We start from the raw sequence: 16,804 nt of genomic DNA, 5'->3' as shown, positions 1-16,804 counted from the left end.
AAACAAGTAGCTATCAACAAAGGACGGACACACAAGCAGCAATCAACAAAACAAAGGGCAGACACACAAGAAACAAAGAACAAAACAAAGGGTAGACACACAAGAAACAATGAACAAAACAAAAGGCAGACACACAAGAAACAAAGAACAAAACAAAAGGCAGACACACAAGAAACAAAGAACAAAACAAAAGGCAGACACACAAGAAACAAAGAACAAAACAAAGGGCAGACACACAAGCAGCAATCAACAAAACAAAAAATACAGACACACAAGGATCAGAGCAGCACTGTACCTCCACTTGATGAGACAAGAGATAAGCTTGGCCAGCCCCAACCCCGCGGCAAGGTGCAACAAGGTCAAGTTGTGCTGGCCGGCCTTCGGGTACAGCTGACCCTGACACCACGGCTGGCTGGACATGGCCTGTACCTGGTGCACCAGACTCGACTCCAGGCTCTCAAGGTCATCCGAGATTGGGTCCTGGAAGATCGACATAAATAGCATCACATTCAATGATTTATTCAGCCCCTTGGAAGCAAAAGTGTCTAAAGTTTCAAATTTGTCGAAATTTAGGAATCAAAATGGCAATATTGTTTAAATACATACTGTTCCCCATCTTTCAATTGTTAAGATTACATCTACTGTAACAACAGAAAGAAAAATATAGCCAAGTGATTATATTAAAATTTGTCAAAAGCCACAATTCTCTGAATTTTTTTTCTTCTCAATATGGTAATCTCACTTGAAACAATGTTTTCACGAGTCCGTTTATAGTCGTATAGCCCTATCCAATAGGGGAGACCTCAAAAGTCACAACTTTCCAGAAGTGTCTCATTATTCTCACCTGAAAAGCTGTCTGCAGGTGGGCAAACCGACGCCGGAGCTGGTCAATCCTCTCCACCAACAGGAGCTTGAGTTGATGAGCTGTGGAGGGCACCGGGAGAGAGAGAAAGTGAGTGAGTGAGTGAGAGAGAGAGAGTGAGTAAGCGAGAGAGAGAGATGAATACAGGCCCAGAAAGAGAAAAAGCAGTGACAGACAGAGAGGGAGTGAGAGAGAAGGCAGTACACTACAGTACAAAGACTACATTACACCAACATGAGAGCCCTGATGGAAAATGTACTAAATTGTCTTAAGTTTCCCCAGCTGAAAAAACTGTTGAAGAGGAGGTCTGAAACTTTCCGAGCACTACTTTCAAATGTTTGTCAAAATTTATCAAAACTTTTTTGCACTGTCTAAATTTGTACCTCAACAATTAATGCAAATACAATTGAACTTTCTAAATCAAAATCAAAATGTAGATGTTTTAATGCCCCCGACTGGTGACTCACTGTCGATGGCGAACCACTCCGGGTGGGACGTGTTCGAGTTGGAACTTTCCCGGTCACAGAACTCGAACACCTCGCAGTTCGAAACCACAATGCCGTCGCGGGCCACCTGCAAGGTCGCATAGCCAGGGCTGTGGTCTGATAGAGAAAACACAAATAATTAGTTTGTTTTATGCAATGAAAGTGATATATCTTTTTAAAACAAAGACAGAAACAATAAATAACTGGTTTATCTATGCCATGATAGAGATATATTTTTAATAATATATTTAAGTAAGAGATAAATGGCACTTGCAACACAAATAGGTCATATACGCGCTGAAGATTACAGGCCCTACTACAGAGAAAAAATGCTCATGTTACTCTGAATCGTCTGAATAAACGGAATAAATTTATTTTTTGGAAATTAATATGTAAATGGACGGTGAGAGACTGGCTGACATGTCGCTGTGAATTTATAACTAAACTCAATAAAAATTGCAACACAATAAAGTCATACGAGTGCCAAAGATTAGAGTTGTTACTAGACAGTAACAAACACAAAAAATAAGGAGAGGAGATAAGGATGACAGATGTTTGAGACGAAAGAAGGAGCAAATCACAAAAAGCACCCACCAACCACCCACATCTTTGGATTTAATGACGACAATGACAGGAGGAGTGCCAAAAAAAAAAAAAGAACACAAAAGGAACTCACATTGAGTAAAACAACGCAGCAATCCCGGCTGCAGCAATGTGGCAGGAATATGCTCTCCATCAAACACACACGTGTAGTTACACGTCTCCCTGCACCACGGGCCGGCCACCAGAACTTTGGTATTTGTCTGAAACCACACACAGAGAGGTTTGTTTGAGAAAAGAGAAAAGAAGTACATTAGACATGATATTGGTCATTCAGAGCAGGGCAAAGGCAAGACAGGCAGGCAGAAACAACAGAAGGAAGGAAAAAGAGTAGGGACCTTTCAGTTACGCCCTTCAACCACCTGCACAACACAGAGAGGAGAGATGGGAATCGACACAGAACCACGGAAAAAAACCCTTTCAAACACATCCAACAGGTGTGCAAAACTGAAAGGCTTACACCTGTTCTGCCCTTGACAGAAGAGCGGACCAAAAAACAAAACAAAAAAACATGAGCAAAGAGCAATGATTAGGGACCCTAATTTATTCAAAGTCGCAGCCTCTCTAATACGGCAGTAAGGAAACCACAGAAACCAAATTATTGCTTCGTTTGTTTCGATGAAGAGCGACACCATGACATAATAAAGGTCTTACAAGAGGCACCTCCCAACCACTAGCTGTCCACAGGGTTTTATGCACCCCGCATAATTTACAAAATTTTCTCATTTTTTGGCATAATTTCTGATTATTTGTCCTTTATCATTCTTTGTTAAAATTAACAGAATCGCATTTCACATTTTTTGGGCTCAGTTTGCATAACTTCAGAATTTTTTTTGCACAAAACCGGCGGGACAGTACTACCAATTACCGAGTAACATACAATGAAGACAACAGAGAAAGTCACACACACCTTGGTGTAGGCCCAGTCGGGACTGAAGTCTTTTATCACAGAATTGATTTCAGGGTCATCCTGGTAGCTCGCCGTCCTGCTATCACAAACAGCACTGGAGGCCCCCGTACCCTCCATGTACACGGGTGGGGTCTCAAAGCTACACAGGGGTCTCGGGGGGGCCCCGGGGTGCAGGGGCGAGGAGGGGGGACCGCCTAACTGCAGGGGGGGTAGGTCGGCACAGCCAGGCTGGGGTTGGAACTGTGGGTGGTGGACTGGATGCTGATGTTGCTGTTGTTGCTGCTGCTGCTGCTGCTGTTGTTGCACTTCCTGAGACATCTGGCTACTGTCCATGCAACCAAAAGGGGTCATATTGCCTGTAACATAAAGTACAAACGATTAAAAACAGTACACTTCAATTAATAGACATAATCTAGCCCGCTCTAACAGCCACCTATATAAGATCTGTGCAAATGGCCCCTTCTCATCCCCCCCCCCCTGCTTTTTTTTATACATTAAAAAACTAGGACCTACCAGTGGCAGAAGCACAAGAACACTACAAAGGTAGTCATTATCGACAGCAGTACAGGCAAACAGAAACACAGAGGAATTTTTTTTTTAAAAAGGACCTATCAGTGGCAGGGGTCCTCGTAAGAGGAGACATAAGTCAATAATCAACCACTTGAATTCTAACTTACATATATGAACGTTTATGATGCGGAGCGGTTTAAACATGTAATAATAATGTAATACTTATGTCCTCGTTTGTCGTGTGCATGGGTGAGTGCAGAACAAGACCTTTGTAACACCATTGTCACTGTATGCGACAAAGGTAAATAAAATAAAATTTTGAAAAAAAAAAATTATATATATATTACATATCATTAACAACATGAAACAAAAAAACTTCCCCCACCCCCAAAAAACCCAAAACAGTAACAGGTTTTGTTTTGTTTGTCTGGGTAAAGTGAAGCATATTAACACAATGGTCATTTAGAACTGGGGAAAAAGTAAGATAGACAGACAGAAACAACAGAGAGGAAAGTAAAGAAGTAGCACGTACCAGTGGCGCCCTCCAACCACACGCAACAACAAGAACAGGACCAAAAAAAAACCCCAAAAAACCCCAACTAACTGGCGTACCCTGAGCCTGACCCTTAGTCGCCAAAGCCGTGGCGCTATCGCCAGGATTGTCGTTGCCGGAAGCAGCAGCGGCAGCTAGGTGGTCTGTCGCAGGCTGGAGGGAGGGCTGCGGGTCGTCTGCGATGTCTGCCGGGCTGAAAGGCAAGACCACCATGTCGGGGACATCGTCGAAGTCGTTGAGGTCCAGGAAGTCCTCTAGGTTGAGATCAGCGCTGGGCAGGGAGGAGAAGCTGCCGTTGAGAGTATCACAGGTGTTGGGGGCGCTCATCTGAGGACACACACACATGAGGTACAAAAACTAAAGGCATCTTAAAAGTAAATGCACTAAAAAAGGCATATCTACCCTCTACAACAAGCTCTGTGCTACACTTTTACAACAAACAATTATTACCCTCCGCAGACCCCAGTACACTCAGAACCATTCTCGGCTTCCTGGAAAACATTAAGTTCAAGTCGCCAATCAGTTAGTGTTTAATATTAATGAAAAGGCAATATCATTCGGTGTCTAAAAGAATAATATTGGGAAGGAGAGGAGGGGGGGGGGATTTGATTCATTACTCATTTTGCTTCGGACTAGGGGCACAATTATTGTGGACCAAAAGCTAAGAGAACGTTGACCCAGCCCTCCCCCTATGAGACGTGATTACTTCAATTTTCCACATTTAGTAAGGTGCCTCACAAAAATGGACAGGGTTGACGGTAAAAAAAATCTTACGATGAAAAGTCAAGTAATAACTGTTACATAACGGAAATGAAATGTGTTCTAGTAGTCTCACCATAGCTGAATGAGTCCCTGATGGTCCTGCCATCAAGTCTGGGTGTACCGATGTCTGTGAGGGGCCAGGTTGTCCTGGGAGTGAGGACTGGTGGTGGTGGTAGTTGCTGATGCTGCTGCTGCTACTGATGGAGGATGAGAAGACAGCTTTAGCAAAGGAGGATGAGTCCGAAGCTATGAGGTCCTTACTTGAGCTAAGCGGATCAAAGCGGGGTGAAGAGGAGGCTGCTGACACAGTGTCCAGTTTGTTCATGGCAAACACAGGCTCGCTTGAAGTGGAGTATAATGACGCCCCGCTCTCTGACTTAAGGGGAAAGAAATCTTTGCTTGCCCCGCTCTCTGTCTTGAGGGGAAAGAAATCTTTGCCCAGTTCGGGGGAAGGGAAAATGTTTGTGAAGAGATGTTGCTGTGCTTGTTGGGATTGCTGCTGCTGTTGTTGCTGCCGCTGCTGCTGTAACTGGTGATGGTGTGCGCTGTGGGAGATGTCAATGGCAGAGGTGGTGGAGGTATGCAGTGGTAGCTGAGCAAAGCCAATGGCAGAGGGCATGGGGTCGACTCCAGTTTGGGCGAACGACGAGGGAGGCTGAGGCGCTGTGATGAGGTTGGAGGCGGAGGAGGAGAAGCAGACCAGGTTGTGGGGCACGGCTTGAGAGAACGCTGCAGGCATGGAGCTGGGCGGGGCTCCCGGGGCCACCAGCTGACAGCCAGAGCTGGCGAAAGTCTGTTGGGAGTGAGGGGGAGGGGGAGGTGGAGGTTGTGGGCCTTGCCCCACCAGGGGGTTGCCTGAGATTCGGTTGAGCACCAGCGCCCCCGTGGGGTTCTGACTGGCCACCAGGACCAGACCTCCAGGGCCGCTGTCAATGTTGTTGTGGCTGTTGTTGTTGTTATTGTGGTTGTTGTTGTTACTGAGGCTGAACGACTGAGCATTGTTGTTGGCTGTGCCACTGAAATTCGTTGTGCCTGAATTGCTCACCTGCAGGAACAAATACAAGACAGGTTCTAATACACATACTGCACAACTATAATATATATCAGTACAGGGGAAAATAATCTTACTGACACACCCCTTTTCATTTTTTTGACTGACTGTCCTGTCTTTTAACCTCTTCGCTGCGCCCATAGAATTTACAGGTCCGAACCCTGTAGCGCCGTGCCTAAGGCCCGTAGAATTCACGGGACTATGACATAGGTTGCTTTGATACCAATTACAAGGGAAGTTACTGCTAAAAATCTTTATGTTTACCACCATTTTCCCATTTAAAAGCGTCAGATTCAGATTTTAACTCATACCGTAAAATGATTTATTGGCAGTAAACACAGATGGGCTTATGGATTGTACGAGCCTTGTATAAGGTAGGAAAAGCCTCTTGTCATTTCCTCTTTACCTACAGACACTCACACAACATGTATTGCCCTTTTTTGGTCTCAGTTTATCAGCACTCGAATATGTGTTGTTTTTGGCATCATGTTACTAACTCCAACTTTTCTTCATCTATCTCTCCAAGAAATCCCCCCCAAATTAAATCAATAGAAATATGGTTCAGTGAAGAATGTACACGCAGAAATTCAGGAGGAAATACTTATAAATTAAAAAATTATATGAGGTAGAGTGGGGTCTGTCTCCCTTGAGCAGCCTTGGTTTATGGGATTTCCCCCGGCACAGGGGCCTATCCATCTCCTAAACGCCTTGACTGGCATAATATCTCATACACCTCAATAATCCTACGGCCAGCACTCTGTGAACATATCTCGTACGGTGGCTAAAAGCCATGTTTTGTTTCGTTGATATCTCAGCTACTACCAACTTTTGAGTAAAGAGAGTGACATCCCTTGAAAGTTTCTCATTTTAGCTGCGAGGTCTTATCTGTATATTATTTGAAGGAAAGCGTCGTTCCTAAGAGAGTCTTCCCCCCACCCCTCGATGCATGGAGGCTGATTCTGTGCACGGGAAACAAATGGTCTGTGCATCCTACCTGGGAGGTCGCCTGCGACGGTACAAGAGTGGCCCCCTGGAGGCTGAGCACGAAGCCTGGGCCGTCGGCTGAGCTGCTGTTGGTGGGCTTCAGGTGGAGGGTGAGCACTGGGGCCACCTGCTGTTGCTGTTGTTGCTGTTGCCGCTGCAAAGGCTCTTCCAGCTGGTGAGCTGCCTGATCGGAGACCGTCTGAGGTGAGGGTAACCGAGAAAAATTGGTTCTCAGCGCACTATCACAGTTTTCAAGTTATCAAAATAGTAAGAAAAGATCACATAATTTGAGGAAGATTAAACCCCCCCTCCTCCCCCTACTGAAAAATGTTGCTTTTCAGGGTAGGAACAGTTGACTATCTTGCTGATGTTATTCTTTCTCACAATCACAACAAAATGTTTGAATGGATAAAAGTAGATGCTACAGCCAAACACGTTCAGGAAAGAATCCTGTACTCACAGATTTGACGTCAGAAGCCAGCTGGCAGTGCTGAGCTAACACGGTGGGCAGGGAATGCTTCTCTGAGCCAGTCTGTTGGCCATGCTGGGGTTGTTGATGGATGTGAAGCTGAAAACTGTGAGAGTCCGCAGACTGCTGTTCACAAAGAAAAAAAAAAGAAGAAAATTTACTTCACATATTTGTAAAAATATTTTTAGCTTAGTTTAGTTTCAGCAAAGAAAAGCACAGTGGCATACATAGAAAGCTTATCCAGTGCAAGGAAAGAGCAAAACCGACAGGCAGAAACAACAAAGAGAAAGGACAGACTTGTCACCAGTAGCAGGGGTTAAAATTTACAGCGAGCCTTTTTTTTCTTTATAACTTGGTGATTTTATGCCCCCATACACACAATTTAGATCATTTACAAGCAGGCTTGTGACTCTGCCTGTCAGGGTCAACTCGGGTTGAGTGGAATAAAACATCACAATCCCAGCAGAAAGACTGACCTACTTGAAAAAAATGCTCTCCCCAATTGGGAATCAAACTCGAGTCCCCTGTGTGCAACAGCAAAGTGCCGAATCACAGGTGATGGTACAATGAGCCACTAGGACCACAAGAACAAAAGTTGGGAATAAAACCCTTTTAAAAAGCATCTTGCACAGCCTATGGGTTTTCTACGAGCTCCCAATTTGTCCCCAGTTGCTGGCACACACAGGTTGTCCATTTGATGTAATCAGCATTTGCAAAAAGAAAGAGTTACTAGGCACGATGACTGTGGCTTAAACAGAAACTAATGCAAATAATATCCTTTCTTTATATTGAAAATATCGAAAATGATGGGGGGGGGGGGACGCAATCCCCGAGTGAAAGCAAAGCATGTAACCCCTACACCACAGGTGCTACTACGCAACTTTAGGCATCACTTTGAAGATATACGGTACACAAAAGGCGAGAGCTAACCTGATTGAGGGTGAGAGCGGGCACGGAGGCATGGAGGCTGTGGCTGGGGGTGATGGTGGTCACTGCCGCAGGGGACAGGTTGGGCAAGCAAGACGGGTGACTCAATGAGGCCAGGGCGAGGAGATTGGTCCCGCTGTTCGTGGTTTGAATCTGGGTGAGGCAGGGGGAGGAGGAGGAGGAGGAGGAGGAGGAGGAGTTGGGGCCGACGGTGAGAGCGGTGAAGTTAGCAGTGGAGCCTGCACTAGCCTGCAATGAGCCGCAGATGCCCCCGGAGATTACGTCCGTGGCACTGGTCATCATAATGTCCTGATGGTGGTGTCCACTTTGGCTGACCGGGTGGTGCTGCTGGTGGTGGTGGCCTGTTTGACTGATGGAGAGGCCAGTCCGAGCGCCGGTGGGGAGAACGGTGTTGGGCGTGAGGGCGGGGCTCGAGGTGACATTGGTCAGGGTAAGGAATGCGGCGGGGTCCTGGGAGTGGGGCTGGGGGTGGTGTTGATGGACAAGGTGAGTGGAGGGGCCGGGCCGGTGGTGCTGCTGGGAGGAGGTGTGGAGGGCCAGGGGAAGGGCGCTGTGCCTGATCACCTTCTCCACAGCTTCTTGTTGGTGATTGTTGTGACCAGGGGCAGCCGACGGCAATGACAGCTGCAGGGAACTCTGCTGTCCCTCAGGGTTCACCACTTGAGCTGGCAACGCTTGCACCCTCTGGATGTGTTGCTGCGGCCGCACGCACATTTGCTGTTGCTGTTGTTGTTGGTGGGTAGGAGGTACAGGGGCTGCCTGCAGAATCCCAGAAGGCAGGACAGCGTGGATCCTCGTCGCCTGGCGACCTTGAGTGAGGGTTCGAACCATCCCCGCCACTTGCTGCGGAGGAGGAAGCCCCTTGTCTCTCTGCCCTCCACGCACACCGCCCAACGCCTGCTGCTGCTGCTGGACGCTTTGCATCTGAGCTGGGCTAGAGAACGCTGACTGCGCCACCACAGGCTTCAAAGTCACAGCCGTGGGTGTCAGGCCCGAGCTGGAAGGGAGCGTTTGTTTGACTAGCAGGTTACTCTGACCCGCCATCGCCTTGTTCGGGACCAAGGCCATCAGCTTGGAGCCGCTGCCGCTCGGAGCAGAGAACTTGTTACCTTCGTTCATCGGCATCAGCATTGGGATCAGCTCGTCCAAAGTACTTTCCACCTGCACAAAGGATGATCACACACATTGTAAAGGTTAGTTATAAAACTGGAACAAATATCTAATCAATCAAGACGAGCAAATAACTCTGGAGCAGGCAATGTCCATAAAATTCTACTGTAGAGCAGGACAATCAATAGCTGTTTGATAGGTGAGAAGGAGCAAACCACACTAGAGCACCCACCAACAAACCCACTCAAATTTACACACATACACAAACAAAGACACATACTCAAACTAAAACAAATGTACCCATACAAACATGGTCAAGCAGAAGTACACATACAAATCAAACCATATAATAACACGGAAATAAACCCACAGTGTGAAAAGAAATACCTTTTGATCATCCTCCGAGCCATGCTCCATACCCTGTGCAGCCTGCGACACTGAAAAATGATTTGACAGAGAAACAATTTAATTTATAGCTCAACCCCCCAAAAATGACATGGTACATAATTAGCCCTACTTCCTTATAATACTGTGCTTGTCAAAAAATGTATGTGACCCATTTCAACACTTCTTGGGTTCTCCAAAGATGTTTATGACTCATTACCACTATTTTTATTTTTGTGTTTGGTATCATTTGGGAAATGGAAGTTGGCACAATTGAATGCGAAAATTGCTTTCAAACTAAAAAAATATTTTTAAAATACTTGCTTTGGTCAAAGGGACAGGGCTCCATTAAAGAAAAAAGATGAGCCTTTAATCCTAATATGTGCTTCCCATACTCAGGACACACTCATACTATACTTGGTACATTTCAACTCACGGCACTGCTGCCAGTATGCAAATAAGGAACTTTTCTCCCTTTCATCTCTTTTCACCCCTGAGCGACACCATATACTTCGCAGCCGTACAACAATGAGTAGAAATTTTCTTAGTGTTCCTTGGGCCTAGCCACGTGACTTACACATAGGTCTCAGCTGGTCCACCAGCTCCTCTTTAGTCCACTCCTTGCGGCGTAGCTCCTGAGACACGGATGGGATGGACGGCTTCGCGGCCTCCGGGTACGGCACATTCAGGTAGTGGAGCAACACGATGTTTGGGTTCTGAGAGGGTCATGATCGAAACAGTTACAGTATAATAACCCATACTTATTTTGACACCATTTCTCATCTGCCTCAATCAAACTTAAAAAAAAAAAGAAAAAAAAAGACTGCCTTCTCACCCATCTTGACGCTTCTCCATGCCTCTTCCTTTTAATCATATCAAATTTTTCTGAGGTCCTGCAAAGGTTGCGACATTAAATTTACTTTATTCTTCATCTAAACACCATCTCCATCTTACTTTCCTGATTCTATCAAACTTTTTTCTGGGGTTCTGCAAAAGCTGTGACAAGATTTTTTAAAAAGTACTTTATCACCCATCTGCACTCTTTCCCTACTTTTTTTCATCAAACTTTCTGAGTCTAGGGATGGCCACAGCCAGCTAAAAATAATATTTCGCAATGCAGAAAACATAAATTTCCAACCGCTGACACGACAACAAGAAAATACAGGGACAGTGTTTTATTACTGTATTACAATAAAATCAATAGACCTCACCTGCAAAAGCCAGTAGCATCTCCGGTGAAATGTTGGGAGAATGGCCGAGTGCACATAGGAGCCATAGATACACTGTGATAAAGGAACGTACATAATTTCATTGCTTGAACGAAAACTTAAATAGATAAATCTTCTATCACTTTAGCCTACCAGTGTTATCAAAGTCCAGCATTCTTTCTATAAACCTCAATCCTGCTCTATTTTCTCTTTGTCTACCTTTGGCATGCTCTGTCTCTTTCATTCAGCTGTACAGTAAACAATTTTTCCGATATAAAAATTAAAAACAATATTTTGAACAGAATGCAGCTTAACCTTCAGATTCTGTTTTAGATTTAAAGCCCATTACTCTGAGGTAAAATGCGTTAGAAACAGCCAATACCTGCAAGGGCCAGTTACTCCTAAAGACTGTAAGTCCTACAAAATGAGCACGGAAAATAGTCAAGCTGCACATAACTTGGAAGAAGTAAATCACACTGGAAGCTCAAACCTAAAAGGTCATTGCCAGTATGATCCTGAGAAATACATTTGTGTTGTTTGCTATACAAGAAAATAAAAAAAGCCAAGTTTGACCTCACCTCCAACCCCTGAACTTTGAGCTTCATGTGATCTTCCCGAATGGTGCTCCCGTTCCGTCGCTTCTTCCAGCAGTAGCCATCTCTGCGGTAGAAGACAACCTTCCTGTTGTAGAGAAGCATGGAGCCACTGGGGGGCCTGAAATGGAAATGAAGGTCAATAATTTTATTTTTTTTAATTACAAAAATGAAGGTAAATAATACAATAACAATACCTAATGGGAAATGAAGATAAATAATAAAATAATTAAAAAATAATGGTAATAAAGGTAGATATCTGTACTTAGCAATCTCCCTTTTCAGTCAGTAATTTCATAATAATCTTTGTATCTTTTGAGTGCAGAAGGGTATGCTGAATGGGCTGTCTTTTGAGAGCATGAAACATTGAAAAACAGATAGCAGAACTAGATTCTGAACTGGACACGGCGTCACCTTTCCCCCGATTCTTTTACCTTTAGTTTCCATGACTCAGCAGCCCGCCCGACAGAGCTTCCTGGCTCGGGGTCACGGGGTTCATGACCCCTGAAGCGACTTTGCCGGTATCGGTTATGAAGTTCGCATTTTTGTCTACGTTTGAAACGATATAATTTGTTCCCCATTTCACAAGGCAAACCATTACGCGGATGTACTAAAAGCACGATGTCTTGAGATTTATTCTGAGTTCGAATGGTTAATTTCTGTGCCTTAGTTTTTGTTCAAGACAAGAGTTTGTAGAGTACCCAATTTGTCCTATTTTAGTTACATACTGATAAATAAATGATTGTTTATTTAAAAACGGCATGGCAGATCTCTCCAAAATCTGTGTTTAAAAGACTACTAATAATATCATGTCTTTAACCATGAGAAATCTTAAATCTGCGCATGTTGTTATCGTCAAGTTATAAGAGAAGAAAGCTGCACATCGGCATTATTTAACTAAAGACATTCAGAGTTAGCTCTTGTTCTACCATTAAACAAGAGAAAGTAACTGCGTTTGTTCATGAATCATGCTGTGTCTGTGGCAGCCTGCATACAACTAATATACACTATGTGATTTTTAAAAAACACAAAACTGTGTTAATACATGGGTAGAGCTGACCCCCGTGACCCCGTCGTGATAAGGCGCTCGGCGGGGAACCCCCCCCTACAATTAAAATTCAACTGCCAGAGCGGAGTGTGGAAAACAATGCAAAAAAAAAGCCAAATCATGAAAACACTCACTCACCGAATCTTCTGAGGGAGGACAAGCCATTCCTTGTGACGGTCGAATGCTATAAGGATAGAAGCAATCTCCTGAGAAAGACAAAATGAGCAATTATACATTACCAAAACTTGCTGTCAATATCGATTTTGACGCAGCTAATCCCCTTTCCAGACATCCCACTTTGAGAACACTGAGCTAGATCATGTCAACTTTCAGAATATGATACTACACGCAACTGAATTATTCCAAGTAGAAACAAAAAGAATTTCTGCAAGCAAATTTTATAAGACGTAACTTTTCTTTTTTACATTACTGCAGTCTATGAAGCAATAAGATGTATTCAAAGCAAAGATCATTTATGTCTCATCACAGACTTCATGACGCATTCATTTTCTCTCTGTCCTGGTGTTTAGTTTAAAGGCCTTCCAGAAAACTTGAATTGGACTCTAAACTCTCTGTAACTAAAATTAAAGAAATGAAAACAAATTCAAAAGTAAAATTTCTGATACAGCAAAAACATGCCTCGTTGGTATTCCATCGATGCCGCACACAGACAAACTCCTCAGCAGGAGTTATTTTCTGCAGCTGCTCTGGTAAACTGACATCCACAGTATCTGGTGAACAAAACAGAACATGGTTTATGATCAAAAATATTGCTGACTAGAACATCCCCATCCATTACTATTAACACTCTTCTATTCCGAAAGGCGTGGGCTATTGTTGTAATTAAGGAGTCCGTGACTAGCATGAGTGGAACACATTTCAGAGCTAGCAACCTCCTCACCCCCCTCAGTCAATTTCATGAAATCCTTTGGAAAAAGACAGATGGACGACAAACACAAGACAATAATGTTACAGCTTTTTACATGCACGGAGGGCAGTCAAAGGTTTTACAGTAAAAAGTAACATGCCAATTTTCATTTTATATGGAAACAGAATGAAAAAAAGCAGGTGTGGGGGCAGGAGGAGAATGAGAGAACGAATTATAATTAAGAGAAACATCCTGTACTTTCAAAAACATATAAATGAAAACAGAATTATTTTTAAAAATTTCTTCGCCATAAAAAGGGTTGGAAAACAAGAATATAATAAACATAAGAATAGAACAGATTTAACTTGTACATTACCATCAGTAGCATTCTGTGTGTCAGTTACGTCTTGCTGGTCCATCTTAGAGGAAGATGAGGGAGCTTCTTCCAGCTCCTCCATGATTCCTCTACCAGCAAAACACCTCAAGTTGTCATGGTTTTACCATTCCAACACATTCTGATTGCTTCCTGAAAAGAGTCATTTTTTAAAAGTTCAAGAACCTTATCTTTAAAAAAGATATAGATCTAATGTAAACCAAACTTAATCCTGTGCAAAAAAAATTGTTAGAATCTAAAATAAAAATACAGAATTTTCATAAAAGATTTCTAAACAACAGAGAAGAAGGAATAATGGACCAATGGTACACAATGACAATAACATTTTTAACAGAGTAATTAAATTGTTCCTCAAGGAATACTTAATCAAGTCTGACTTAGTTTTCATGATATTACACTGTGTGCACACCTCTTCATTTTATAATTTACAGCCATGATGCTCTGCTATTTCACTTTAATCATGGTTTTTACAATTTTAGCGGAGGGCTAAATTTAAAAAAAACTTAAATGTTGCTTGAACCAAGAAAACCAACTCTTTGCAAAAATATAAGTTAACATCATAGTGTTAGTAATATAGGCCTTGCCTCTACAGGTGGGTGGGTAGGTGGGGGGGCATAGTTTTACTATGGGAGAGAAAAGAATACACCTGCCATGATACTGCTTGTCTTAAGAGGCGACTAAAGGTGCATGAGGTTTTTTGGGGTTTTTTTTTAGCTTTAGTAAGTGTTTTATGACACTTGCAACACAATTAGGTCATAAGTGCTGAAGATTAGAGGTGTTAAAAGAGAGTAACAAACACAAAAAAGATGGAGGGGAGATGAAAAAAATAGGTATGAGAGTAAAGAAGAAACAAACCACACCAGAGCACTCGCCAACCACCCACGCACGTGGTCTGGTCACCCGAAAAGTGTCAGTTTGCAGTGGGCCAACTACCCAATCCAGTAAGAGCAGTCAGTTACAGAAACACGGACAAACTCTGCTTTTTATTTTTCGATTTTGGGAGACGGAGGAGTTTCTGCATCAGTAGGAACAATGAAGGACATCGGACAAAGCTGGGTGTATAGAAAAGTGGGAAGACCGTGGTCTATACATGGTGCAGGGTGAGAAAGGAAATGATGATGGCCTATAGTCACTAAGACTAAGTATAGTATAGAACAAGATGTCTCTATGAGAGAGATTGTGGAGGAATATCAAAATTCTAAATTAAAATTTGACTTGATCTGATCAACGAGGGATCAAGGCCTAGGCCAATTTAATAATGACAAATGTACTCCAATACTAATCGCAATTCTGTCAGAGTTGGAACTCTTTATCTAAAAGGCTTACATTTTACGGCAAAGGTGCAAGGCCTACTTTGGTTTTTTTTAATACCAGTACTAGCCTCTAGATCTAGATCTATCCCTATTCTTTTTATCGGAAGGGCTTCCGTTTGCTTGTTTTTTTGTTTTATTAGAGGTTTTACGGCGCTCGCAAAACTGCAGAAGGTCATATATGAGCGCCAAGGGGTGAACGTCAACAGAGAAGTCCTTACAAAGAATCAGACTTACACTCTGCTCACCTCTCCAGCTCCAACAGCACAAAGTCTGCTTCGACTATTAAGCACGAGTGTGACAAACATACAAAAGAAGCAGAGGAAAATGACAACTTAAGGATTAGGAAAAAAAAAGCAGCAGTTCCCTGTAGTTCAGGCACAGTTATGAATGAGCAAAATATTGTTGGATCAGCCCATTTACAATTCTACTGTGCATTAGAACGAGAAATGTCCCCCCTTTTGGAATGGCCTAAAGACACTTCAGTCAGTGGCACCGCCCCCGGGGGTTAGGGCGTCCGTAACAAGCGACCACCCCAACAAACACAATAAAGAAGAGGAGACAAAACCCTAACCCTTACCCAAACCCTACCCCTCATTCTACCCTGTCTCATAGTGGTCGCTCGTTACAGAAATCTTCCCAGTAAATTTTTACTTTCACTCTCGCACAAAGATGCACTGCTTCGAGGGTCCAATTGCATTGCTGTTTGCTGCAGATCACACATAAAGTTAAAGCCACTAAAACAGTCGTAAATCAATTATTTTCAAGAAAATTTCAAACCTAACTGTAAAATAGCAAATTATGGGTTAAAACAGGGCGTGCCCCCTGTAACCTCCAGCTTTTCTTTTACACCAGGGGTGCACCCAAGTGTCTCTCTAACACTCCGATTAGTTAACGAGATATCGTTGATTTTCTTACAGAATCTGCTACAGCGTGGTCCATTTTTTAGGAGTATTTTCCTATATATGTGGGTCATCCATATTTTGCCGACCTTTACAACCCCATAACTTTTTTTATTTATGAACCGATTCTTAAAATTCAAGAAGCATAATTCTTAGAATTGAAAATTCTTTCTTAGGGGGTACCAAATAAAAAAGGGCTAAAGTGAAAAATTAAATTTTCATTGGCATTGCTATATTATAGTGTGAAATAGCTCGATTAAGAACAATCAGATATTTGAAAACTGTTAACCCCTTCGCTGCTGACCTATATTCCCCGATTTTTAAAAAATGCTGACCTTGTTTCCAGGAATAGCAATTCCAACGGGTGATCCTTTTACTATTTACTTTGTGGTAATATGTATCAAACGCAAAACAATGTCTCTATATATCATTTTAAAGGAAAATGATGAATGAACTGCTATCATCACCTGCAAAAATTTTGTTGATGGCTTGATACGTTGTGAGCATACATCACGATGGACCAGCCATAGCTCGGAACTATCTTGTAAGACGCTAGACTGTAAAGGGGGAGTGACGCTATAATTCACGCTATTTCGGTCATTGTTGGTCTAATTAGGGCAAAGTAAAGCTTCTCTAACTTGGGAATAAAAGAGCTTCCAGGGGAATCCACTCTCCATACTAAATTGCAATTACCGGCAGTTGAAAAAAGAACGAAGCAGATGAAGTACGAGTAGATTTTAGCAAGCAAACCAATCAGTGGGCTATCTGCATTTTTATTGGCATTGGCTAGCAATGACCACGAAAAACCTTTTTTTGCCAGAAAGTGTTTGCAAATAGGTGCATTTTGTAGCTT

The 16,804-nt window shown here is 43.1% G+C and overlaps 1 protein-coding gene across 1 annotated transcript in view; it reads right to left on the bottom strand.

Moving 5' to 3' along the window:
• LOC101845959 overlaps window positions 1–16,804 on the bottom strand; it is a 41,251-nt gene that overhangs the window by 22,436 nt on the left and 2,011 nt on the right. The window contains exons 2-18 of the mRNA XM_035972679.1: window positions 13,722–13,871; window positions 13,117–13,208; window positions 12,616–12,683; window positions 11,415–11,550; window positions 10,840–10,911; window positions 10,206–10,344; window positions 9,632–9,681; window positions 8,117–9,295; window positions 7,178–7,312; window positions 6,728–6,916; window positions 4,756–5,727; window positions 3,980–4,247; window positions 2,858–3,213; window positions 1,893–2,150; window positions 1,319–1,435; window positions 845–1,081; window positions 274–480 (exon numbers count right to left, since the gene is read on the bottom strand). Coding sequence (XP_035828572.1) covers window positions 274–480; window positions 845–1,081; window positions 1,319–1,435; window positions 1,893–2,150; window positions 2,858–3,213; window positions 3,980–4,247; window positions 4,756–5,727; window positions 6,728–6,916; window positions 7,178–7,312; window positions 8,117–9,295; window positions 9,632–9,681; window positions 10,206–10,344; window positions 10,840–10,911; window positions 11,415–11,550; window positions 12,616–12,683; window positions 13,117–13,208; window positions 13,722–13,803 — 4,557 coding nt within the window. The 5' untranslated portion in view covers window positions 13,804–13,871. The remainder of the gene's footprint in view (window positions 1–273; window positions 481–844; window positions 1,082–1,318; window positions 1,436–1,892; window positions 2,151–2,857; window positions 3,214–3,979; window positions 4,248–4,755; window positions 5,728–6,727; window positions 6,917–7,177; window positions 7,313–8,116; window positions 9,296–9,631; window positions 9,682–10,205; window positions 10,345–10,839; window positions 10,912–11,414; window positions 11,551–12,615; window positions 12,684–13,116; window positions 13,209–13,721; window positions 13,872–16,804) is intronic.

Source organism: Aplysia californica, unplaced genomic scaffold (assembly GCF_000002075.1).
Source record: "Aplysia californica isolate F4 #8 unplaced genomic scaffold, AplCal3.0 scaffold00793, whole genome shotgun sequence".
In the NCBI taxonomy this organism is placed as follows: domain Eukaryota; kingdom Metazoa; phylum Mollusca; class Gastropoda; order Aplysiida; family Aplysiidae; genus Aplysia; species Aplysia californica.
The sequence above is the reverse complement of the archived record's forward strand: the minus strand, read 5'-3'. Positions and strand labels throughout refer to the sequence as shown.